General features: G+C 37.5%; 2 protein-coding genes, 1 long non-coding RNA gene and 2 pseudogenes across 5 annotated transcripts in view; 3 read left to right on the top strand and 2 right to left on the bottom strand.

The window, feature by feature from the left end:
• The first annotated feature begins 233 nt into the window (after positions 1–233).
• On the top strand, positions 234–3,247 carry LOC148739651 (uncharacterized). The gene is made up of 3 exons (XR_015996388.1): positions 234–351; positions 1,359–1,455; positions 2,740–3,247. It is a non-coding gene; the product is annotated as an uncharacterized LOC148739651 (long non-coding RNA).
• Positions 3,248–6,362: 3,115 nt separating this feature from the next.
• Positions 6,363–13,196, bottom strand: LOC148739650 (FK506-binding protein 2-like; annotated as a pseudogene). The gene is made up of 6 exons (XR_015996387.1): positions 13,023–13,196; positions 11,199–11,261; positions 10,281–10,374; positions 8,004–8,041; positions 7,424–7,493; positions 6,363–6,568 (listed from the first exon to the last, which is right to left on the bottom strand). The product of XR_015996387.1 is annotated as an FK506-binding protein 2-like (transcript).
• Positions 13,197–13,247: 51 nt separating this feature from the next.
• Positions 13,248–17,991, top strand: LOC148739649 (U11/U12 small nuclear ribonucleoprotein 25 kDa protein-like). Its single transcript, XM_088747969.1, has 4 exons — positions 13,248–13,497; positions 14,703–14,808; positions 15,767–15,841; positions 17,245–17,991. The coding sequence occupies exons 1-4, from the start codon at positions 13,263–13,265 to the stop codon at positions 17,300–17,302; spliced, it is 474 nt and encodes a 157-aa protein (XP_088604095.1). The 5' UTR covers positions 13,248–13,262; the 3' UTR covers positions 17,303–17,991.
• Positions 17,992–18,615: 624 nt separating this feature from the next.
• Positions 18,616–23,398, top strand: LOC148739648 (uncharacterized; annotated as a pseudogene). Its single transcript, XR_015996823.1, has 4 exons — positions 18,616–20,018; positions 20,172–20,256; positions 21,445–21,842; positions 22,446–23,398. The product of XR_015996823.1 is annotated as an uncharacterized LOC148739648 (transcript).
• LOC148739647 (uncharacterized) overlaps positions 22,938–26,364 on the bottom strand; it is a 15,362-nt gene continuing 11,935 nt past the window's right edge. Inside the window, exons 12-16 of the mRNA XM_088747966.1 lie at positions 26,279–26,364; positions 25,509–25,590; positions 24,877–24,987; positions 24,133–24,279; positions 22,938–23,075 (exon numbers count right to left, since the gene is read on the bottom strand). The exon at positions 26,279–26,364 is cut by the window's right edge and continues 177 nt beyond it. Of these exons, the coding sequence (XP_088604092.1) occupies positions 22,960–23,075; positions 24,133–24,279; positions 24,877–24,987; positions 25,509–25,590; positions 26,279–26,364 (542 nt within the window). The 3' untranslated portion in view covers positions 22,938–22,959. The remainder of the gene's footprint in view (positions 23,076–24,132; positions 24,280–24,876; positions 24,988–25,508; positions 25,591–26,278) is intronic.

Here is a 26,364-nt window from a genome sequence, read left to right as displayed (position 1 = left end):
ACAAGTCTGAAATCGGAGTTTTCCATCCTAAGCTCCATCCTTCCTTTTTGCAATTTTTCACCACCTACGAATGGTCATAAATTGGTTTATTACCGGCGGGGGAGCGTTTTTACCCCCTGGATGGTTCTTAATTAGGAGCCCCGTCATGGGTCATTGAAACGTATTCCCGTCCGTTGTCATCTAACAAGAACTTGAAACTTTGCTTCGTCAACTTTCGTAGACCTTCGCGTCCTCGACGACACCAGCACAAGGTTATATGAAGCCAGATATTCCATAGAAGATCCTAAGGATTGTCTCTCCGGATTTTATTTGACAACTTCATCTTTTAGAGGTCTGCTACTAGAATTCAAGGTTTGTGTTTTGCGTTTTTTTTTTTGTTCTCGCGCTTGTTTAGTTTTATCTGACTCTGAAGGAGCCTGTTTGTCGCTTGGAAATCGAGAGATGACAAAACGCGGAGCCCTACTCCATGGAGTACCCTTTGGATGGAGTATTCCCAAAAGTTATGTAGTGGCCAGATAAAATACTTTATAAACATGGTAAATCGTTTAGCTGTACATATCTTAATGTATTTTGAGCTTGCCAGCTCTATGATTGTCTCAATTAGTGAAAATCGAAAAACGCAGTCGTAAGCGGAGTCATAAGCTCGACGGAATCGAAGCCAGAAGAATCAGAACGTTTCCATTTTCTTCCGATTCCGCTTATGACTCCGTCGCTTACGATCTAGTGAAAACCGCATTGTCGGAGTCGGAAGCGGAAGCGGAAGAATAAACCAATCACAATGCTCAATTCCAGGCCTGCGAAGGTACAAATTTGGCGCCAAAGACAACATGGCGGACGAAGAGCAACTTTTGCTCTTATTAATCATTATTTTGCGCAGGCAGAGACCATGCAGGAATAATATCTTTCGAAAGAGAAAGAAATTTTGAGTTCGTGATATCTATCGACGTCGAGCAGCTTAGGAAGAGTATGCTAACCCCGTGAGCGAACTACGACTTGGTGATCGTGAATTGTACTTTCGGTAGATTCACTTTTTCGAGTATTTTAACTTTTAATTTCGTAATTTTACAGTCAAGCTCACACGTTTAAATTTTTTACGGCTATTTGTGCATTTTGGAAAGATGGAATCGAGCATTGTGATTGGTTTATTCTTCCGCTTCCGCTTCCGACTCCGACAATGCAGTTTTCACTAGATCGTAATCGACGGAGTCATAGGCAGAATCGGTGTTCTGCTTCCGACTCCGTCGGTTTGATTTTCACCAGATCATATCGCTCCACGCTTCTGATTACGACTCCGACTACGACTCCGTCGCAAGTGAAAACCAGCCTTAAATGTAATCCATGAACATTTTCTTTGATAGGCCGAGTACCATCTATATTTATGATCTTCAAGAGGCCAAAAGTACAGTCATCCTTCATTCGGCAGCGGGTATTTCGTCTTTCAAAATACCTGTTCAGGTAGGGCGTCTCTAAGAGGTGTGGTGTTCAATCTATTAACAAAAGGCCTCATGGGTTTCTCAATTGTGTGAAGCGATGAAGATAAAAGCCAGGACTTGAAAAAATTAATTACTGTGTTTGAACTTCCACTTCTCTTCGCCCTTCTATTTGTAGCGTAATAAAATTGAGATATGCAAAGAAACAAAAAATAAAAACACCGATGGGTCAGAATAATCCGACTGGGCAGTTGATTTGGAAAATGTAGTAAGTTTAAATATTTTACCTCGTGCAGACCTCGAAACAGTGGGTTTTGTTCATGATATGGAGTTTTTTTTTTTTATCTTCCGGTCAAAGGACTCATTACACAGCGCTAAAACCAAAATTGAGGAACCTACTAGACTGAGAGCCCCCTACCCCCAAAAAAGTTGGGATGTATAGAACTGTAACAATCAGAGAGCGGGAAAGCTCAAAATTTATTTACTAAAAACATGTATATCTATACGATTTACCATGTATATGAAGTATTTTAATCGACCAATACATGATTTTTAAATGTACTCCATTTAGGTACTCCACGGGGTACTCCATGGAGTAGGGCTCCGCGTTTTGTCATCTCCCCCTGGAAATCTGTGCCTTTTGAAATGGAGATATCCCCTGTTAAATGGCGGGTTGCTGAGGTATCTTTCAATTGTACTTCGCAATCCGAGAAGGGATGACCTTGAATACAATGCACCATCTTTTGTTCGTGCTTCTGTGTAAAAATTAGCGGAGATTTAGGTCAAGCTCTTTGTTGTTCATTTCGTGGAGGTTCTTGGCCACTTTTTTTTTCACTGCAGCAAGCTTTTAAAAATCGACAAAAACAGATATCACATGGAAAAAAAAATTTTATCTGTGTTTTGATGTTTATCAGTGTGAGAGGAAGTTGTAGTTGTTGGTTAGAAACGTGTGTGTGCTAACCAATTTTGAAATTATCCACTTTCATTGATTGCCTTTTTGGCGAGAAGATCAAGCGAATGTGCGCCCACTCTATTCGAGGTTTTCATATTGTATTTATTATATTTTTGCAACAAAAAAACTCACCTTCGGAAACTCGGATAGCCCATTTAGCGGATTGTTTGGTTTTCTTTGTTTCTGCTCTTGTAATATGTCGTCTATTGCGGCACTTGACATGTTTTCAAATCTTTACTTGTTGAGTTGCCGCCTCGCTCAACGTTTTCATAACTAACTAACGGGTAGGTCGCACTATTATTGACAGTAGCCTCTAAATCGATCGACGCTAATAGCTCGTTTCTCTTTGTCTTCTAGGTCGTAAAGGACATCTGGGTCGAATAAAAACTCAAGAGAAAAATTTGGGATTGGGTCCGCCATGTTACAAACTGGCAGATAGCTCCACAGCTTTAACTCCATGTTCTCTTTCAACAATAGGGTGTTTCTGTCTAGGAACTATCGGCAGATAGTTGCCCCGCGGAAATTTGATGTTCGTAAAACAAATATTTGCCCGAGAAGCGAAGCATCGAGGGCAAATATGCTAGTTTTAAGAACATCAAATTTCCAAGGGGCAACTATTAGACCGATATTTCCGAGACGTAAGCACTCTATTGTCTTTATTTTTCACCACTAAATTTTCCTTCGCCCGCCAGTTGAAAAATAGTCAAAAACCACTAAATGTAGATCGATCAAATGTTCTTTCATGCGTACAGCCTGTCACAAATGTCAATAATTCGTAACCGTACTGTTTACTGTTTAATGTTCACAGTTTACTGTTTACTGTTTTATTATTATTTCATGGAACATTAAAAGCCAATTTACACAACCTGCATATAGCATTAGTTAGTCTTGGCGGGTATTAGTAGTAAATAAGTAAATACTACACATTGTAAGCTAAAGAGATTTAATTACTACTACAATATTACTGCAGTTATAAGCTTTTCATTAGTTTACTATATTATGAGTTCAAAGATACGTACAGTTGTCATACAAATTAAATACAATAAAATTACTAGTAAGTTAAAACAAGTCAAGACATTTAAACAAGACATTGTACTCGTACATTGGCTAAATGATACGTTATACCTGTCAGAATTGACAAGTCACTGTTTTTCCGATCTGCCTAAATTCGCGGCCGTCAAACCATTCAAAATTTTTCACGGATGAGTAATATCAATCCGGGTATTTTCTGCGGACGAGCAGTAAGGGCTGATAGCGTCACGTGATCAATTTAAACCAATAACAATCGGAGAAAATATAGTGGTGAACTATACATACATAACATACATAAGCTTTATTTATACACGGTATCAATTTCATATAATATATGCTCTTCCATCGAGCCGTGTGTAACTTAAATATGCAAATAATCATTCATAACCATTCTAAAACGAACACTATTTCTACTAATTAATATAATTATACAACTTATGCTAATACTAATATTCCAATGCTATATACCAACAGCAATACTAAAACTAAAAACTAATACTACAACTTGTCACACAATAAGAGCTATTAAATCCTAAAATAAAAAGATCTTTAACATTATGACAAAAAGCAATTGCTATGTCAGCAGGGATTCTTTGAAGGCAGTAACAGTCGGGTCTGGGTTTTGCTAGTAGTTGAGAGGTTGTTCCATAGTGTAGCACCTCGATAGTGCAGGCTAAGTTTTCCGGCTTCAGAGAGTGGTCTAGGAGTAAAGAGATTATGAGCCGAGTCCCTCAAATTATAGGTATAGACTTGCGATACTATTTGAAAAAGATTATGAAGGCGAAGTGGAAAGTGATTATTGACCACCTTTTACGTAGCAATCGCTAGCTGTTTAGTTCGCCTTTCTTCAAGTGTATCCCTGCCAAGGTCATGTAATAAACAAGAAGATGGCGTCATATAATCAGAATTGGTTATTATACGAGCAGCCCTATTTTGTAGCTTCTGGAGTCTCTCAGATTGGCATTTTCCGATACAACCCCATACTGGGCTACAATAGTCGAAAAAAGGAACAACCAGGGCATGGCCCCCTCTACTAACTATGTACGTGTTAGTCATGTTAATTAAGGTTTAGAATTGCCAGGCCAGCTGATACTTTTTTAACAATCTGATCAATTTGAGAGTGCCACGTTCTCGACCCCTAGGTATCTGTGCGTTCTGACTCTATCCATAGAATGTCCATTTATTCTTACATCAGGTTGATGATCTAGATGTGTGATCTTCTATTGAGTAGCAATAATGGAACATTTAGTTTTCTTCACATTAAGACTAAGTTTATATGCTTGGAGCCAAGACTGGATTTTTGTTTAGATCACTGTTCAGCTTTATTTGTAGATCAGTAGGATCATGAGCAGTAAGCGTAAGACAAGTAACATCAGCATACAGTCTTGTTGTTGAGGATAGACCACTCGCGAGAAGATCATTTGTATAAATCAAGAATAATATAGGTCCCAGGATGAAACTTTGAGGGACACCACACACAGTGGAGCCGTAATCACAAAGAGAACCATTAACATAAGTTCTTTGCTTACGATCAGTCAGATATGATTGAAACCATTTTAATTCTATGGAGTCAACCGCATAGAAATTGAGCTTTTTCAGAAGCAGTATTTCATGATCAACAGTATCGAAAGCTTTTTTGAGATCGAGAAAAAGAACTCCATTTAGTAAGCCATTGTCCATATTAGAAAACCAATCATTGGTTATAGCTAGAGGGGCAGTCAAAGTGGAATAACAAGGTCGAAATCCCGACTGAGCATCAGTAAGTAAATCGTGCCTCATTAAAAAATAATATAACTGGTTGAAGACTACTCTCTCAATAATTTGGATATATCAACAAAGTTGAAATGGTAAATTGGCCACCGTAACGATTACAAAAGCTGACGTTTCGAGCGTTAGCCCTTCGCTCCGACGAAGGGCTAACGCTCGGAGCGTCAGCTTTTGTAATCGTTACGGTGGCCAATTTACCATTTCAACTTTGTTGATATATCCAAATTATTTCGTTACCCCCACCGACGCAGCCCCAAACAGTTTCTTTCGAAACTATCAGCCTTTACTCTCAGTTCTTTGCTTCTGATTTTTATTCAGTTAAACCTGGTTTAACTAAACAAGTTTTCTGGTGTGAATGGGGTATTCGTTTATATGCTTGGAGCCAAGACTGGATTTTTGTTTAGATCACTGTTCAGCTTTATTTGTAGATCAGTAGGATCATGAACAGTAAGCGTAAGACAAGTAACATCAGCATACAGTCTTGGTGTTGAGGATAGACCACTCGCGGGAAGATCATTGGTATCGCTCCGACGAAGGGCTAACGCTCGGAACGTCAGCTTTTGTAATCGTTACGGTGACCAATTTGCCATTTCAACTTTGTTGATATATCCAAATTATTTCCTTCCCCCCACCGACGCAGCCCCAAACAGTTTTTTTTCGAAACTATCAGCCTTTACTATCTCAATAAGTTTACTGACAATCGGCAAGAAAGATATAGGTCTATAATTATTTGGATTAGTTTTCAAAGGAGTGACTCTGGCTACCTTCCAATCATCAGGAAAAATACCGGTAGTTAAATATCTATTTATGATGTAGGTCAAGGATCCAGAACTATAAACTCTAATAGAGCACGCCCTTCCAACCAATGACAGCGCGCTTTATATCTGAACTTTAATATAAACTCATATCTACTCGCCAAAAAATTGCTCAGTTTATGGAGGATCTGGCCTTAATTACAGCCCTAACTTATGGGATTCCTTGTCATCTTTTCTCTTTTCAATCACCAATCGAGTTAATCGAGTTACGTTCTAGTGTCCGCGCCGATTACTCCAGGAGTGATCCACGAGCTAAATCAAGCGTTGCGCATGAAAAGTTGCGGAAAAGAGGGGAAGTAGAACCGTGCTATAGCCATCTGCAGGTGAATAAGGGGCTTCACTGTAACGCCATATAATATTGAACAGTTTACAGTTTTATCATTTCTTTTTATTTTTCTTGCTCGACTTTGTTTCAGGCTTGCCAGATTCCTTAGATGCCTTTCTATACAGATAGTACAAAATCATTCCAGCCAGGACCAGCCAAAATCCTATTTGCAGAAGTAAATTTGGATCGAACAGCGACTTCCTCTTAATAGACATGAGCTCGGTTGTAAAAATCAGTACAGAGTTGGCTATGTGTGAATAAAACAAAAATAGGAAAATGTTAGGATTTTCTGTTAATTCAATAACGTACTGTAATATGATAATAGTATCATGATTAGCGTGTAGATTTCGGTATAATTTAACTCATACTATTCTAAAACAAAGTTTATGTCTCAAACGCGATCAACTGCTTCCGCCATTGCTTTCTTTATATCCAAGAACTGCACGCATAATAAACAATGGGGCTGTGTGGAAATCTTGCCGAGAGAGCAAAAATATAAGGCTTCTTGACTATTCTCTGTCTATGTTATAATGAGAAGATAGGAATTTTTTCCCTTTCTGGCCTTTTTTTCCTCTTTTTTCCACATACTCAACACATATCCCGTTCGTGGTTCGTCAGTGACAAACTAAAGTAAGTTATAGATTGCAATATGAAATTTACGAATTGCACTCGCTCAGAATCAGATAAACAAACAATGCTAAGTTATACAATATTCCGAAAAACATTAACTTCGTTGATCTTCCACAATTGTTTCATGAAACTACCAAATCAAAGAAAACATGAGCATTTTCAACCCATGATAAGTTTTCTAAGTAATGTGTACCAAAGAAGTACCAAAGAGAGTTGAAAAGTGAATTTAATGATAAAAATAATAAATAATAATAAATAAATGATCCCACAAACTACTTTTCCATTTGGTAATTAATGGCCATTCACGTTTTGAAAAGTTTTAAAATTTCGTTCGCCCAAGTGCAATTAAAAGAAAACCTCCAGAAAAACACTTGTGCCATAAATCAGGACTTACACACGTGCTCAGGAGATTTTGTCCTTATTGACCACCTTATGCCTTCCATGGTCATAAATATAATCAATATTTACTCACGAGGAATAACATTCTGAATTCCACGAGCTCCATACCCTAGGTGAGGAGGGATGATCAATTTTCTTTTTTTCTCTGCAAAATAAAAAGAACAGAAGTGTATACTATTGCAAAAAAGTCTGAGCACTGCTTCTGTAAACTCACTGCAGGGGCCCCCAAAAATGGTGACCCGAAAAGGGATTTTGAACTTATTTGTAGACTATACAAAAAGAAAAGGAGGGAGAGAAAGTCATTTATAGTAAGGCTGTTGGGTTCAAAGTGAGTTTGAGTAGCAGCTGCTAGTTGCCAATCTTATTATCAGTTATGTTTGCAAATAGTTTATTTCAAATGAATAGAACTTGAAAATAGTACCCACCAGGAGCCACTAATGGCTCCTGTACCCATCTTCAGGCACAATTTTTTGCACCCCAATTTGTTGTTTGTAGAAGTAAAATTTTACGCCACTATTTTTCTTTCACTTCAGGAAATTCTGCAGAGCTCCAGTCTAGAACAAGTCTACTGCTTAATGGTACCATCTGCTGAAAAAAGAAAATCTTCCAACTTTGTTATTGTTGTTGTTTTAATTACATAGCGTTTCTAAAACTTACCCAATGCACATTCCTTTTATACCCATCTCCCAACCTGTTAAAAAATAAATAAATAAATAAATTCAACAGATAAAGAAATACCAGTGAGTGATAAAGTTAAAGTGGCAGTTACTCATCAACTGGTGAGCTTTCTGGTATTGTTTACATGAGGACAAGAATGGGGAAATCTTAAAAGAGCTTTAACTAGTGGATTCTAACCAGACAGTAGAAGAGGTCATAATGATGGAAGTTATCTCTGCCTGCACTTTTACCACAGTAAATACAATTTACTTTTTATTTTAAATGATGCTCACCAGGCCAGGTTTGATATCACAAAGGGTCCTAATGTAGTCAAATTAACTAGCACACTTGAATGAATTAAGATACACTGAAACCTTTAAATCATTGAAAAATAGGTACCCAATGTGTAAATGGTTGAACATGCAACAACTGGACCAGATTGGTAATTTGAGGTGGTTTTAAATTCAAACCTGGGCACCAAAAATGGAAAAGCTTGAGAGGCAAATGACTGGTAGACTAACCTCTATCAATATCATTTAAAATTTAACTGTAACAACAGCATTCAAGTAATTTCAATGGTGCAGAATAAATTACATTCATTTGTTAACAAACTGACAATTCAGGGGTCAAATAGTCTCCTTCACAGCCGTTGTTTGGGCTCGTCATGCAACGTTCCCTTCCCCACCAACCGTTGGTGGGAGAGGGAGAGTTGCGTGACGAGCCCAAACAACAGCTGCGAAGGAGACTAAGGGTCAAACAAATGTAATCAAAGTTACTTTAAGTTAGTCCCAGTATATTTGGCTAATTGGCTTACTAGACTGGAATCTTCAATTAGAAAAGAGACATCTTGCAAGCATCAAACATGCATGCAGACCGCCTTCCGGTTAGCTAAATTGGTAGAGTGCCGGACTGTTGTGCGGGAGGTCGTGAGTTTAAATCCGGCCGGACCAACACTCAGGGTCTTTAAATAACTGAGAAGAGAGTGTTGCCTTTGTAATAATATCTGCAAATGGTTAGACTTTCTAGTCTTCTCGGATAGGGAAGATAAATGGCAGCCCCGTCTCACAAGCCCTTGTATGTGATAAAAAAATTTGTGGGACATTAAAGAACCCACACACTGTTCGAAAAGAGTAGGGCACATAGTGCCCAGTGTTGTGGTCTATCTTTGTGTAGTGTCTATCAAATTGATGGGGGGCACTCAGCGTCTTTGAATATTGTATAGAAAAGGTGCAATATAAATAAGGAATTCATTCATTCATTCATGCAGAGCAACCCACTAGATAATAATGTCAAAAAAAAAATGGATACTAAAAAGGAAATACATCTCAGACACATTTTGCATAATTATTTATAGTGTTTCTTCAAAAATGTACAATGTAACCTGCATACTAAAATATCTAAATTCACCCTGTACATTAGGGGATCCATTGGGGGGGGGGGGGGGGGCAGAGAAGAAAGACTTTACGTACCCACCATTGTTGGCAATCCTTTGGTATCAGCGCAGCTATTTTTATATGCTGCTAAAATTGGCATCTTCAAAGTCATAACTCATTTCATGGATTGCTTCCATTAGTTTTAGGAGTCGTACTTTTTCACCTACAAGTTGGCTACACTTTGTTTTCCTTGGTTTTTACCAAAAATAAAGCTAGATTGTAAGATGCCCTATCCCACCCCAGATAAACAGTGATGTTGTCACAATTTGATGTCCACCCTTGATCTTAACATCATCCCTCGTCTTTGCTTACATAGGGAGGAGATCAGCATGTCCTCCCAAAAATGATTGTTTACTAGTCTGGCTTTAAATGTTTTTTTCTTTATAAGTTTTACACCTCACTTTATCCCATGGATGTACATCATTCTTAGTAGCTAAAAAATTCACATCATTTATTAGAAGTCAAAGGAATACTTCAATTAGTGTAATTTTCATACGACTATATGTAAGTATTGACAGTAACCAAGGTTACAGAAGTTTTCCTTCACTTTGCTATGTGATATGGTCATTCAAGAAAACTAGCTCTGTCTACTGAGTCAACCAATCAGATTAAAAAGAAAACATTTACCACCAATGCTCACTTGAGTGGTTCTCACGCTTCACACAATTTGTTTGTTGTTACATTGAGTTCTCATTAGCTCCTTCAGGAGTTTAGTTTTGCTCTGGTTAGCAATTGAGCAACAACTTTGGCTTTATCAAGATAATTTTACAACATCAAAATGAAATTTCTCTGACTAATAAAATTATAGCTAAATAATCAAAAAGACCAACAGGAAGTTACCTTTGATAACCTTCCCTTTGCCCAACTGGAACTCAAGTGGTTCTCTTCCTTTTGCTAGGGATGAGTCAAACATTTGTCCATTCTCCAGTGTACCCTACAAGAGTTCATAGAGAAAATAAGGAAATCCATACATTTGTGACAGCAACATCTTTCATATGAACTGAGATCAGGTTTGTTCATTTCTTATTGTTGTTTTGGCAGTTTGTTTTACTTTGTTTGATTTTTTTTTTTTTTCATAAGGCAGTCTTTTGAAGCCATGATGAAAAAGTACAGGGTAGAGATGGCAAAATCTATCCATTAATGACAGCTTGGCACCCTAGTGATCATTTAATTTGTCTTCCATGATCTTTTAAAGTGATGGCTGAAACACTTGGATGTGATTGGGAAGGGATGTGGAATATATCTATTCTTAACAGCCAGGACAAGGACCAGATTTGTCTTTTCCTTTGTATTGCTTTGTTTTGTTTGTTTGTTTTTAGTCTATTTTGTATTATTTGGTTAATGCTTGTTTTTGAGGGAAAAAAAGTGATGGGGCAAGAAAAGGGTGAGTACAGAACCCCTATCACCAAGTTTACTCTAAATTACCATTCGTGATACTTAAATTCATTTTTCCTGCCCTTCAGTGAAAGATGGCAATAGGAAGAAAGGCATGTACTGTATGGCTCTAACCATACTCTTTTCTGGGCTCTCTTTGTACTTTCAAGCAAAATGTCTTGTTCAACAAAATAACAGAAGGCATTTTGGTTTTTATTCACCAAGCCTTCCCCTCCCCCCCCCCCCCCTTCCCAATATTCTCCAGTTTTTTTGGTTCAAACTTTTCCTTCAAAAATGTAAGCATGTGAGAACATCCTTCTCATAGGAATTTCTATTGACCCCTCTTTTAAGTGAGAAGCAGACAATAATTATACATGTACATACTGTATAGTGAACAGACACAATGTCACCATTATCTGCTTTGTCCTCACAGGTAGCAGGCTTGTACTGAAATAGAAATATCATGCATATAGAATACTTCATGGAAAGATAGTCTATATGGTATTGACACACACAAGTTGGTTGTATGGGATATTGAACGAGTGAGTGCAGCAAACAAGAGATTTCTGATACTAGCCAGCAAGTGCAGTCAGATCATGACCACATTTGTACCAGCTCTAGTGGCAGCACCTAAAGTAAAATAACAAATGAAAATCCCAGACTTCTTCATAATTTTCTTAAGACTTCTTGATCATCTTCTTTTTTTTTTGTGCATTATTTACAGGTAAGTATGGAAGCTTCCCTAATTTGATAAATTAAATAACTTTCTGTGAAGACCTACGAGAGAATGTTTATAATCTCTTCACCTAATCACTTGAATTTGATTTTGACACCTCAGTTATATTTACAATACTCACCTAATTTGACACAATCTAAATCATATCCCTCAATCATCAGTTTCCAAATTTGGCAATAAAATAGTGAATTGAGAGCCATCACATATGAGAGAAAATTCAGGTTACAGCCCATACTGTACATAATTTATTTTCTTGCAAAAATTTTGGTGGCCTGAGTGTACTATATTTTTTTTAAATTTTGAGAACACATTTAGTCTGCTGATATTATATTTCTAATGAAAACTCTGAATGAGACTTTGGAATGAGACTGTAAGGTTTTCCCCTTTGTTCCACTTTGGTGTATATATAGGTCTCAATTACACAATATAAACACTGTCAGGTAATTGAACTGCTTTTCTATTAGGCACAATTTAACCATATTTGTTCTTGCTAGATATTAAAATTAAAATCTTGTACTTATTTCATTGGTACATGTTGGGAATGTTTCATTGTTAAATTGTATAAGTTACATTGTATGTAACACTTGTGAACCAGTTGCACCCTTCTATCAAAGAACATTCCATAAATTTCTGAGAAGATCTTAATGTTTTTCTGTCCTCACAAATAATATTTCATGCAAATTAGATTATCAAACCCAAGATATTAAAATCACTGCTGCCTGGAGACAAGATTCGTAATAAATTATTAATTTCCTAGCACTACTTTAGAACACCTGTCGTGACACTCCTACTCAAATAACCCACACTACAATTGTATTGTATTTGTATAAAACAGCAAAAAATATTCTTCATAATTTAATTTTCTACTGTTTCTCCAACAGGAACGCTCGGAAAAACGTTATTTTGAGTAACGATAAAGCTAATACCGCGTAAAGGATTAAAAAAAAAAGAAAGAGAGAGATCGCGTGATATTTTAGAACCTTTGACCCGCGAAGGATTAATCTCGCTCGCTAGATCGTTCACATCACCGCAGAAGTAACTGCAAAACACAATAGATTACAACTTACAGTCTTATCGATATTTGAACAACAAAGTTCAGCCTCAACCACTTTTGGCTAACCAAACGTATATCAATTCATTTTCGCCATAACATATTTTGCTCTAAAATTCACCAGAGTCCTCCCGTATACATGCCATGTTTAAGAACTTGAGCTTTTAGACTATAGTTTTCTCGACTGCATAACAAAACCCGCGCAAGCAGGTAATCGCGACAAATTCCTTGAAATTTTCCACAAATAATGCAAACTTTACAGACCCTAGAGATAATTATTTTTTTCGAAGACAAGTTGAAATCCAAATTCGGGTCAAAACTCACAAAATTTCAGAAATTGGCATTGTCTCAAAGAAATATTACCTGCAGCCATAATTTTAAGCTCATGTAGTTTATCCGAGGTTCACATTGGTTCACATACCTCAACAATTGTCTCTAAATCCTTCTTCTTTTTGGCTCCAGAGGCATACTCACATAAAAGGAAAAGGAAAAGACTACAGAATAGTAATCTTAAGTTGTCCTCCATTTGAGATCATTATCCAATTTACGTTATCTGTGGGAGTAACTGAATGTTGGCCGTAATCTAATCGTGGCAAAAAGGGGCAGGCGTACTTCTCTGATTGGAACCTCGAAAAAACCTGGGAATGAATCTCAAGTCAATATGGCGGACGATTTAGGGAGCCCAGAAGAATTGGAGAAAAAGATTGACTCTCTATCGCATCCAGAAGTGATGGCTCTCTTCACTGAACAACTAGGAAAGATAATGGGAGATCCACTGCTTATTGGATTGCCAAATGAACCAACTCTCGATGAAGTGAACTCGCAGATTGCACTGGAACATGGCCGCGCTATTGTTGTGAACGTTCGTCAGCAAGATGAACAAGGCACTTTGCTACGTAAGGAGAACCTCAAATGTTTTCTAACGTAGAATTTTTAATCGTGAAACAACTCTAGCTTCCTACTCAATAAATTGTTGATAGAGAAATATGTTAAGAATATCAAAATAAATTACTTTAATTAGGAAAATATTATACATTAGACTTACCATGAAAAATTTAATTGGTCGAGAGCATTCAATCAATATACAATAGCATACGAAGTTGAAAGGATAACCCAATATCTACAGCAGATATTAGAGGCAGCTTGCTGAGCAAGTTGTGCTTAGTTTACAAGACCCTCGCCAGTGTAATGTTCTCAAACTTTTGCAAACTTATAGAAGTCCCTTTTTTTGTAGATAATGTTTTAAACTGTACATTGTATGATAAAACGATTATTGAATTGGGTTTGCGCATGATTTAATCAATTGCCAAACCTTGTGTCTGTGTTATCTGCCTCACCGTTTGGCTTTGGCTGGCAACTCAGACCTGGGTTTTGATAAAATTTAATCATGATATCATACCCAACCTCATCTAATATACACCTGTGCTATACAGTCACGTGAAAAGTGCCTTTCTTGTGCACTGACTGGCTAAATCAAAATTGATTACCAAGTACCATTCACCTCTGAACAGTGAAGAGGCAAAATTGCATGTCAAGTGGGTCTTATGCAACCACATTTTGGTATACCGACTGAAATAAACTACATTTTTGTTTTGTGCGTGGTTTCTACTAATTAAAAACAATTTTTCACCCCAGTGTCAGTGACATTGGTGGGCATTAATACCTCATCCCTTTGCAGATTGGTTCATACCCTCCACTATTCAACTCTACTTTGGTAAATAATTATGAAATATTATTAACTCTTGAGGGAATTCTGATGGACAGAGATGAAAGCCAAAAGAACAGGGCCAGGTTGTTCAAAAGCAGGTGAAGAAAAGCCAGGGTTAGTGTAAAATTTAATTGCAGATCTGAAAGCTTTAAAAGAAAATTCAGTTTAATTGCGTATGTCTACGATTTGACGATTGAATGCTTTAGGAAGAAGCAGGAAAATCATCCTAAAACAGCTTTTGAACAGAGAAATATAGAAACCTGGATTAAAATTTAACCCTGGGTTAGCGCAGATCGGTCTTTGAACACCTGGGCCCAGAATGTTATTTACTTGATGGTTCTATATATACAGTGAGTACATTATAATGTTATTTGTTTTTTAAAACACCTTCAGCTGTAGTTGTCATCCAAAATGCAACAGTGCATGACTTAAAGAAGGCAATACAAAGACACATCTCACTTAAACTATCTAGGGAAGGAGGCCCAAATGTTGTCTCCTGGTAAGTGGATTTAAGAAATTGAATCATGTTCATTTTACACTCTATTTTCTATATGGGGGTTGTTTTCATTTAATATTAATATCTCCTTCAATGCTAGCTTTCTGTCCTCTGTACACTGCCCACAAAAATAAACATTGAGGTAAGAGATTTAGCCAATTTCAACATATTTTAGAAGACAGTCTAATTAAACAAAGGCTAAATCTTGTCTAAAAAAAACCGGCCCTATTTTTTAACATAGTTTGATATTTCTGATTGATATAATCAGATTTATATGCTGTACTTTCAAGATCAAAATATCAGTCTACCACTTTGTGTGTGCTATACATTGTTATGCTTTTACACTCTGTGGCCTTGAAAATTTGGTATTGAATCAAACAAAGTACCCTAATTTTCATTTCATCTCTTAGCTTTCTACTTGAAAACTTGTTGAATTTTATTGTGGAACACTCACACTTGTGGCAAAAGGTTATAAAGCCTAAATATATAGATTTAGCCAAGCCTAAAAGCAGAGCTACAAGTTCATAATATTAATGATAACATAAAAGATGTGCAGTTGCCTAGACTAGCCTGAGACACCCCTCCCTTCATTTTGATAGTGTCCCCTACCCTACCTGTGCAATCTGAAGGCACATACGCTCGGCCAGTCACTTGACAACCAAACAAAAAGAGGTTGGCCATATTCCGTGGGTATGGGGCTCTGCTCCACGCACGCTTTGTGTGTGGGAGCACTGCTATAAAATAAATATTAACTTGACCTGTTCAACTTACATATATGCAAAGCTAAAACTTCAGTAGAGATACAGAAATTGAAATTCATGAAGCATGGATGCCTACTATTAAAAAGCATAACTGCTGATCAGTATCAAAGCCAACATTTGAGACAAACAATTAAATGTTAATCTTTTTTTACACAAATCTTTATGTAATAAATTTAATACATGTAAGTTATAATTAATAGGAAGTACGTTTGGAAAACCTCTTGGTTGTCATTTGAAGGACAGAAGCTAACAGAGGATCATCAACCACTCACGTAGTAAGTCAATGGGTAGAAATGGTTGTGAATTATTTAATATTATGACACGACTCAGGCAGTCAGAGTGCCAATAACTAAAATCAACCAATCAATATTCTCTTAGTATTGGACTGGGCACTGTCCCAAATGGTCCCGAATGATACCACACTTGTGTCCCTTTGAACTTCAGTCATATTATAAATCTCTTATTAACCAAGCTTGCTGGGGACCATACTGGAAGAGTATCAGCCCTCGGTCATTTTGTGCGGACCAAGCGCATCGAGGTCCGTACTGTCAAGACCTCAGGCCAATATTCTCCTAGTATATACCGCCCTCGCGCTTAGTTAATAAGATATATGTATTATGATAGAATGCTTTAACCCTTGAGAGTGACTAGCATCTAATTTCTCCTTACAATATCACTCGACCTGAACCACACATTAAGGTCATGGAGAAGAAAGGAAATGATCACCATGCAGCTAAAGAAGCTCTTGGTTTTTTTCAAATAATTCTCCATGTCTTCCTAGGAAATGTAATTATAACATAACCAAAGAAAAGTACACACTCTGATTGGTCAATTCAGCATCCACCATTTGCCCATGGGTGTACACTTCTGGTGTGATCAAATGCAAAGACTAGTTTTCCACACACACTTGTTTTTTTCTGGTCATGTAAGATTTGTTCAATAAAAGAAATCTCTTTTGCTACAATGTTCAATGTTATGCTATAAAACAAATGGTACATGTAAGTGCCACAGCATACACTATAATAACTGAGTTATGGATGCACTTGGGAGGTTTGCTAAGCACTTGAGAAGCTAGAGTCACTCTCTGAGCTATCACCTTGTGCAACTCTTATGCTTCTTTCATGCTTAGCAAACTCCCACGTGCATCCATAACTCAATAGTGTATGCTGTGGTGTTTATCATTTGTTAAAGAGAACAGTATGGAGAATTTACTCAGACACTGATATTAGGATGTAAACTGTAAACTGAGCAACTTTAAACTTTTCTTATTTCTGACTGTGATTGAGAAATGGAACTGTTTGTTTTAGAGCAGACATGTACATGTAGTTATAAGTTTGCAGACTCAGTATTTTAGAGCTTAACTTCTATTTTTTTATTAAACATTTTCTAAAGAATTTCACTTTGAAAAATTGATTAATGTAATTTATTTTGCAATTTTTATACATTCAATTATTCAGACTGACTGTATTTTTTTTTTCAGGGAAGTTTTGTTTTTCTTATGAATAACTTCATTTCTCTGTGCAGAAATATCTCACCCATATCTTAAATTTTGATTATAATCTGCACACATGTAATAAAAACTAAATGAGAAAAAAGAAAGTGTGCCCGAAAGATTTGAAAGCTTGGGTGACTGAGCGATTTTGATCACCTTTAGTGTAAGATTTGTTTCTCTTTGCAGTTATGGCATTCAAAGTAAAGATGAGGTTACTTTTGTGAAGAGACTCCGAAGGAAATAATTTGATCATCAAGATTTATTCTTAGATGATGGGAAGAACAGCTGGCCTAAAGCAGGACAGCAGATTTGGGATCACATCCTCCATCATGTACCTTCTGGCTCACAGGAGATGTGAAGAGTTTCCCAGTGATCTCAGAGAATGCAATAACTTTTGTTGTTGTTGTTGTTCTACCCCCATGAGAGAGTAGAGAACATATTGCTACACGTGCAAGGCCCACTGCTGGTAGTATGATGATATAGAAGTTCAGTAGACTCAACACTGCAGAGATTCACTGATGTTGCATGGCCCCTTTTGAGGTCATAGCCACAAATTCCATCATTGGCAGTCATTCATGAGAGAAGTTTCCTAAACTACTGTATTAGATGGTGAAAGCAGGAAAGATCTTGTTTTTGTATTACTCTCAGCCAAGTTCATTTAGTTTTGAGCCTCCTTAATTTCTTGGCAATTAGTGTAGTAATGATTGATTTTTTTTGAATTTTTTTTTTTTTATTTGATATACTGTACATAAGAATTGAATGAGTGAATGATAAAATTTAGCAATTGGGCATTCATGAGAAGTACTTTGACAGATTTTTGGTCATTGATTAAGTGTTGGTTTTGTCTAATCTCACCCAGACTTTTGTAAAATTAATTACTGTGTGACGTAATGGCATTAAAAAAGGATGTGAACCATCAATGATTAATAACGAGCTATCAGAAATCAATGTGTCTGGAATTATGTTTTGGGGAGAGGCAGAAATTAGTTTGCTGGACTGTAGATCAAATGGACTGGGTTCAAGCTCTGACTAAGTCATTGTCTTTATTTCTCAATTATTCCTTAATTATTTATTTATTATAATTTTCCACTCTGCCGCTGCTATTGTGCTGTTTACCATTTCGCTGTAAATGATTTAAATATAGACCACTTTCATAAATGGCTGCCGGATTACTATTCTTTTGTTTAAATTTAAATTAGCCTTTCTGACCTCGTTCTCCAGTTAAAAATTCAAAAGAATACATTATCTCAAGCGAGGCCAGAAAGGCTAATTTAAATTTAAACAAAAGAATATTAATCCGGCAGCCATTTAGGAAAGTGGCCAATGGGGTCAAGGGAATTAAGCAGATCTTGTTCAAGTTACTGAAAGGTTCAAGTTAACCATGTTAGGGGCAGCAGGGTTCTACTGTATTTATTTTTTTTAGGCAAGACACTCAACTCTCACTGTCAGTAGTGCCTCTTTCCACCAGGATTTAAAATGGATTTAAAATGGATAAAATCATTACTATGATAAAAGGGAGCTGTCAGGTAAAAGCGACAACATGCTGCTGGGTAACTCTCGGAATAACATTATTTTTAAAATTTTGTCATTTTATTCATTTAAATGATGAAAACAGCAGTTACTAAAGCTTTGACAAGGGGTGCAACCAGTGGAGAATGTTAAAAAGGAGGGGGGGGGGGGGCAGAGTTCTGAAAACCACTTTCATGCTCTTTTGCTCATCTTCACTGATTGAGAGCCTGGAATAGAGGGTCATCCTTGGTGTGACAACCTGACGAGGTTTTCTTTGTTTCATGAGGTATTAATTGTTTTGCTGTACGCTACTGTTTATGATGTTTTGTCGTCTTTGTTTTACGTCACTCATGAGCTTCACAGGTTTTTACACCAAGGATGAGCCGGAATAGATCACAGTGGTGTTGTGACTTGCATTTTTCAGAAGAAATTAGTTGCTGAGTTGGCTTTTCAATTACACTGATAATGCCTTCTCTCTCTGACTCACATTTTGTCATCTCACCCCACCCCCAACGAAAACCTTATCAGACCTTTGTGTGGCATATAAAATGTAACAGGTAGACCTGAGAACAAGTAGTCTAAAATGCGCAAATTAACAGTTCTTAATCACAAGGAATGACTTTGGGCATGGAAGAAGGTGGAGATTTTGCAAATTGTAGGGAGCAATTGCAGAATACCCGGCCACCTCATTTACCTGTGTCAGGAGGCTTTGAAGAACGAAGCATAACACAATTGGGCAATAGAGGCTACTCTTATTCAATGACATGTAAATGAGTGGCCGGGTATTCTGCAATCTAGTCAATTGCAGTTTCAGTGACTGCAAAACAATAGTCCATTTTACAGTTGTCTGCTTGGTTGCCAAGCCTTTGAATGGGAGTGAGGCTAGAGATGACCTTATTGTGATACAAACCTTGCTGCCTTCAAATGTAAATCACTTTGTTATCATGCTAACTAGATACAGGTCCCTGTCACAACAAGGTCATCTTTAGCCTCTCTCTGAATCAAAGGCTTGGCAACTAAGTACACAACTGTAAAATGGCCTATTTCCCCGTATTTCATTTTCCGAGGCGAGGGTCGAAGCTCGTACCATGGTACCTCACAGCGGCTTCTCAAAGCAGCACACGTACCGCTCGAAGATAAAATGGAGGCTGAGCGGAGATGGAATTTTTCATCAATAATTGTTGGAATTTGTTCATCAAAACTACTCGAATGAGGAGCAAAACGAATGCACCGCTTGTATTGAGTGCGGATGAGAAGAAGCTGGTGAAAGAAGCGTCGAAAACCTCCGACTATCTGGACTCTCTCGATATTGTCATCAACGAAGCCTCGAGAATTGCTGACTTGATAAGCAAAGCTAAGCACTGTGTGGCATTCACCGGTGCTGGGATTTCGACATCTGCCGGTATCGGGGACTACGGAGGGAAATCTGGCAAATGCACTGCGGAAGATAGGTGAGAAGGCTCAAATACAACTTTTGGATACCAGTAATATATTGATAAACTCAACCACAATGTTTACAATGGATCGAGGGTGAATAGGGCATGGTATCAAAATTCCCCCACCCACTCCACTTAATGTTCACATTTACAATGTGCACTTCTCAGATTTTCAGGAGTGTTCTGTATTCATTTAGTGGAGACACACACTCCTCAATTGCTTACCACTATTCTATCTTTATTCGTTGATCAAGTATCTTATAAGCTAGTAGAATAGTCTTACTAATAAAAACAGCACTTTCACATCACTCAGTAATATTACAGTAATATCACTAACACTAGTACAAGTACTTTTACTGTGTTCTCAATACACTACAATGAGATTTTTTGTTCAGGGAGAGAAGATTTTTCAAAAACTCCATATTACTCTGAAACAAAGCATTGGTCAATCTGAGTGACTCAAGAGGTTTTTCAGTTGGTGATTCTTTTTTATTCTCATGACTTCGATGGTTTACTCTGTAGTGATACTGTAATGTGAGGTTAGATGCTGATCATTACTCTTAGAGGATAAGGGGTTTATAGACTTAGATTTTATGATTGGCCTGACAGGAAAGCCTTACAAAGAGGGGTTGCAGACTGAGATAGAAATGTCAGAAGTGTGCCTGTCAAAGGTGTTGAATTCTGGCCAATCAAAGGGAAATGTAAGGCTTTGTGAGGCACAGTAATGTATCAGTATCTTGACCAGAAGAAGACTAGCAATTAACAAATAGTAAACACCACAGCGTACACTATTGAGTTATGGATGCACACGGGAGGTTGCTTAGCACGAAAGAAGCGTAAGAGTCACTCGAGGCGATAGCCGAGAGCGACTCTAGCTTCTTGAGTGCTTAGCAAACCTCCCAAGTGCATCCATAACTCAATAGTGTACACTGTGGTGTTTACCATTTATTTTCTAACATAACATTGATGCATTGTAGCTAAAGAGTTCCCTTTTATTTAACAAATCGTACAGGACCTGAAAAAACAAGCGCGCGCGGAAAAATAGTCTTTGCATTTGCTCACGTCACCAGCGTACACCCATGGGCAAATGGGGGACACTAAATTGACCAATCAGAGCGTGCGATTTACTTTGGTTGTGTTATAAAAGACATTGTGAAACAAAGGATAACACTGGGTTACCAGTGTATTCAACATAATGAATCTATAGCCACAACCTTCTCTACTGTATCAAGTGTGTTATTTCTGTGCAGCATTTCTTTTCCCACTTTAGTTTTCCTCTGTATACTTTTTTCTACTTTGATAACCTGCCTTACTGAAATCATAAGTTCTTTTTATTTTACTTTTTATAGGGAAAGCCACTAAACTGAAGTAGTAAATGAAGGCCATGATAACAAACCAGAAAACGAGATCTCCAAAGACTGTAATTGATAATGTTGACAAGGGGGACGTACATGAGAAGGGTGATAAAGATTGTGGTGTTCCATATGAAGAACTACAGTATGTCCAACAGACACTCATGAAGCTCTTTGCAAGTTGATTCAGTCAGGTTTCCTCAAGCACATTGTCAGTCAGAATGGAGATAGACTACATGGATACATGGACTGTCTGGAATTCCAGAGAGAAAGACCTGTCAGAGTTACATGGCAATGTCTTCATCGAAAAATGCGCGAAGTGTGACATTACCAGAGAGCATTTTACAGTATGTTCTTGATGATCATTCAGGCTCATATTTTGAAGAACTGAATGTTTTAGGTACTAGGACTCTGAAGACACCAAGACATGCTAAACTGTGTGATTTTTGTGATCTGGTTCAGAACTGGACGCAAGTGCAAAAGAAAGGTGGGAATTTAGTGTTTGCCATCTGATGATATGAGTGCAGGGCTCGACACTAACGGTAGCCCACTAGCCACAGACTAGTAGAAATTCAGTTTTGGCTGGTGGTTTTTTATTTCCACTACTATAGCCAGTTTGGCTAGTAAACAAACTGAAATTGTCACAACATCTAAGATGTCACTAGCCACTTGGCTAGTAAGTTGAAAAGTTAGTTTCGAGCCCTGGAGTGACTGAAAAAATTCCGATATTTCAACGTATGACTGAGAGCTTTTGCTCTAATTCTAATTACTCCCATGCCCATGTTCTTTTCACACTATGTACAGCTGTTATACACCATGATCAAATTCTTGGTTAATGTTGTGTATTCCGAATAAAGGCAAGGAACACAGTAAACCAGATCAAGATGGCGGTAAGAACTATTTTTTAATCTGAAAGAAGACCTCGTGTACAATATCAAATATGGAAAACAGGTCTCGTGATACTAGCTTCTACGTAGAACAGGGAACCCAAAAAATAGGGAAAATCTAACAGTTAATTCTATTTTCCCAAAATTTTGCTTATTAACAATTAATCAAGGAAAGTGCATCCTTTTGGTTTTCTTGGTAAAAGATAGATGTGGACAAACTATGCCTCGCGAAGGATTTAACAGGGACACAGACGGGCTCCAGGGTCCTTGGAGACTGTGACAGACTCATGTCACTTGCGATGCAGCAATTAATGATCCAAGATGCCTTGCGAGATTGGGAGAATGAAAGAAGTACCCGTATGAGCGAGTTCGATGGAAAGAGGGCAAAGAGCCGAGAGAGTGGAACGAAATAGCATGTAATGGTACTCAGTTAAATTATGAGCTTTCAATGTGTTTTTGGATGAATGTAATTTATTGCAGTTAAATATTTATTTTTAATGAAGTGAATCACAGTATTAAGTCTTGCAGTGGTGAGACAATTCAGTCATTCTTGCTAAAAGTCACATGATAGACATCCGTATTGAGATTATAAATTCCTTTATGATTCCAATCCACTGCGTTTACTTTACCACCCAAAAGTTTCAGCTCCAGTAGAAAATAGATTGACCGCAGAAGTATTAAAACTGAAAGGAATTTAAAGCTGAACCAGAATTTTATTCAGCACTGCTTGCAACTCTTCCTACAGTTTGGCCCCATCCACAATGGATTCTTGGTACATTCACCGATTTTGGCCCACGCAGAACAGCGTTTGTCTGAATCTGTACATGCAGGTGCTGCGAAAAGAGAAAAAAAAAGGTCAAATCTGTTAGAAATACATGTTAAAAGGTAGAAGAATTCGAGCCAGTTCTCCAGAAATTCAGTAATAGAGAAAAAAAAGTAAAGTATGTTTTTCAGCCTTTTCCTCTCCATCGTTTATTGATATCGACTTGATCTCGGTGAAAAAATGTCGTTCAAAGATAATTTCACTTACTCTTCGTATTCATTTAAGGACGAAGGATAATGGAGGAAAAACAAAACCTGACTTCAACTAAGTTAAATTTGGTATCAAGTGGTGTTGCTTGAGAAATTGAAACATGGTTCTCTTTACTCTTGTTGACTTATTTAGTTAATTTTTCTTTTATCTAAGCCATAAATGATCGGTGGACCTAAGGTATTTTGCAAGCGCTAAGTCTACGATTTCAGCCAGCGTTGCCATCGTTTTCACAATTAAAACATGCACAAAATTGACATTACTGAAGAGTTATAAATGTATGTGGGAATCTTTAGGAACATGAGATGACTTCCAAAGAATTCAAAGCGCCGGGCATAACCGTGGAAACCTGTCTCGTTTTCTTGAATAATCGTAGGCATACGGTATCTGATTTAATTCCATAGAGCAATTTTCAATGTTGAGTGTCGAAAGTAACCCGGGATTTCTTATGTTTTGCATTACCTTGCTCTGTAATTGGTCCAGAGAACTCGCATCGCTCTCGAAGCCAATGAGATGAAACTAACACTAATCACGATTTGGTCGCTCGTCTTTTCCCGCCCCTCAGGCAATTTGATGTTACCGTTGACTCCAGTAGAACACATTCTCTCAATTGCAACATCTATCCAATTTTTTCTACTTCAAGATTTAATTCTACTGCAATCCCTTTTTCCCACTATTCCTCAGAAAAAGGTTCATTATTATGCTGCGAAACTTAGAATCTACCGCAAATACCTATGAAGCTGCGACAGAAGTTGACGTAATCAATATTCTAAAAGATAATTCTTATCCTTTTAAAGACGTTCACTAAACTTTGCGAAACCTCATTTAAAACCTCGTTATAATGTCAAATATACACTTACTGCAGATCTTGCAACTTTTTCGACAGTTAAACTTCATAAAAGCTGGATTCTTTTGACATTCACGAATTCTAGCCCAACCAGGGCACTGATCTTTGTATTTGCTGTTATCCTCACAGTTAGAGGGAGGTGGTGTTGTAGCACTGATTGCTGAAATAGATGTAAGCCATCGGGAATAGATTAATAGATTAGTATTGAATAAACCAAATACGACGGTTTGTAAAAACAAAAAAACAAATCAAAACAAAACGTTAAACAACAGTAACAAAAGTCTGACAAACAAGGCTAGTGAAACAACGTAATTTGGTTCTATCAACTAAGTTGAAATTGTGAATTGGCTAATGTAAACAGTTAAAAAGCTGACGTTTCGAGCGTTAGCCCTTCGTCAGAGTGAGTAAAACGTTTCTTGATAACAACTGAAATTCTCCAATAGTGATCTTTGCAGTTTATGAACTAAAACGCCTCGACTGTTACTTTCTGATAAAAACAAAACAAAACGTAATACCCAAACAAAAAAAAACAAAAAAACAGAAAAGTCGTAATTTTTTAAAAGGAGCGGTGGTATTCCAAGACTCAAATTTCAGTTTTGATCTACATAAAGTTCTCTTAATTTTTTTAAGACTTGAAACAGCTATATTATATCATGTTATTCTATGGCAGTTACCTTTGTCTGAAAAGTTCCTCCAGTTTTTGTAATTATGCGGTTTTGAGGAATGTACATTGGGCGATATTTTCTGAGTTACCTACCTCCGCAAACGTTGCAACTCCTCTTACAGTTTTCTTTCATCCACTTCTTGTTGGCTGAACATTCACCTTTGGCTGCCCAGATATGACAGGTATAATAATCATCTTGACACTCTGATAGACAGCAAATCATTGAGTTACGTTTAACCCTCTCCATCCCAGCATCAGTGTGCATATTCTCCATACTTTTCTTAATATATTTCATATAGTGCTGACAAGGAGAATTCGTTTAACAATCAAGAGCTTAAGTGTGTGATCATTCCTGTATTCTTCTAGCCGTAATGTTTAAATGCTAGCCTCTCTTAGGGGATAATATGTTTATGGTAGAGCTCAGTATTGCCTTTTCTGTAACGCAGTGGTGGTGAAGGAGTCGTCATAGTGACACCAATGCAATAAAAGATAGCCGTAAAACGACCAAACAATTAAAACCCTTTAGGCGCAAAAATTGACAAATTTTAACCGATAGTCTTCGAAAAAAAAATAACCTCAGAAAATTTTCTGGCGATCAAAATGGAATTATATTGACCACTTGCCGTAAAATGGCCACCATTTTTACCGTGAGCCATCACCCTAATGAGACCCTCTTTTTCAGTAAGTTTTAATAGATAACGAAACATCTGAAGAGCACTACTTACTGCATAGTCCAGGGTCGATGTACACATCATCGATGGCAATATCTGAGTATCCAGTCTGACCCACTGTGCCTTGAATGGTGAGCTGAGATTGTCATAGGATAATGTTAATAAGGTAGTTTTCGACGGAGCGTCCGAAAAGGAAACAAAACAAGACCCAAGTAATCCAAGCAACCAATCAGAGCAAACATTTACCTCGTCGTTAGCCAATGAGAACTCAAAGTGAGACAAGCAACATGCTTGAAGCGCGAGAAAATCCTAATGTACAAGTCGCGATTGGTTTTAGTTTTGCATCTGATTGGTTGAGAGGACATCGCAAGGTTTCTGGACCAATCACAGAGGAAAGTTTAGTCTCAGTCTATTTGTAAATTGAGGGAACTAATCTAAATTTCAGTACTAATACATGACGCTGTAGACCTCTACTAACTGGCTGGTGAGACCTGAAAACATCATACAGTTGTTAGAAGCTTCGCCGACGTGTTGAGCAAGGCGTTATTTGAATTCACCCAATGCATTGGTCGCAAAAACAGATTAATGTGCAAAAAAGGTTGGTTCTCAAATATTTCGGTTACCTGAGCTTACGTTCAACAAGCAATAAGATGCAAAATGATAAAGCATGGCCTTAGGGTAAGAACACTGTCTATTTCATCCTAAGATTCAGCCCCTTCCCCCCCTGAACAATGATGGGTGCTTGTTGTAAAACACTGCTTGAAGATATCGTAAAGGAATTAAACGGGGGGGGGGGGAGGGAAATCTTGCACAAACATCCTTACTTTATATGACAAGCCCATGGAAACATCAATATTTCCCATCCCTTTCTTCCAGCCTTTGCCTTGGTTACCATTCTTGTAGAAAATAA

This window comes from Stylophora pistillata, chromosome 2, assembly GCF_964205215.1.
Source record: "Stylophora pistillata chromosome 2, jaStyPist1.2, whole genome shotgun sequence".
NCBI lineage: Eukaryota > Metazoa > Cnidaria > Anthozoa > Scleractinia > Pocilloporidae > Stylophora > Stylophora pistillata.
Note: the sequence above shows the minus strand (reverse complement) of the source record. Positions and strands in the feature narration are given on the sequence as shown.

Bases quoted from the DNA above. Each gene is read 5' to 3' on its own strand.
- LOC148739649 (XM_088747969.1), top strand. From the start codon at position 13,263: ATGGCGGACGATTTAGGGAGCCCAGAAGAATTGGAGAAAAAGATTGAC. The intron at 13,498-14,702 runs GTAAGGAGAACC...AAACACCTTCAG, and splicing joins TGAACAAGGCACTTTGCTAC to CTGTAGTTGTCATCCAAAAT. The intron at 15,842-17,244 runs GTAAGTCAATGG...TTCTCTTTGCAG, and splicing joins GATCATCAACCACTCACGTA to TTATGGCATTCAAAGTAAAG.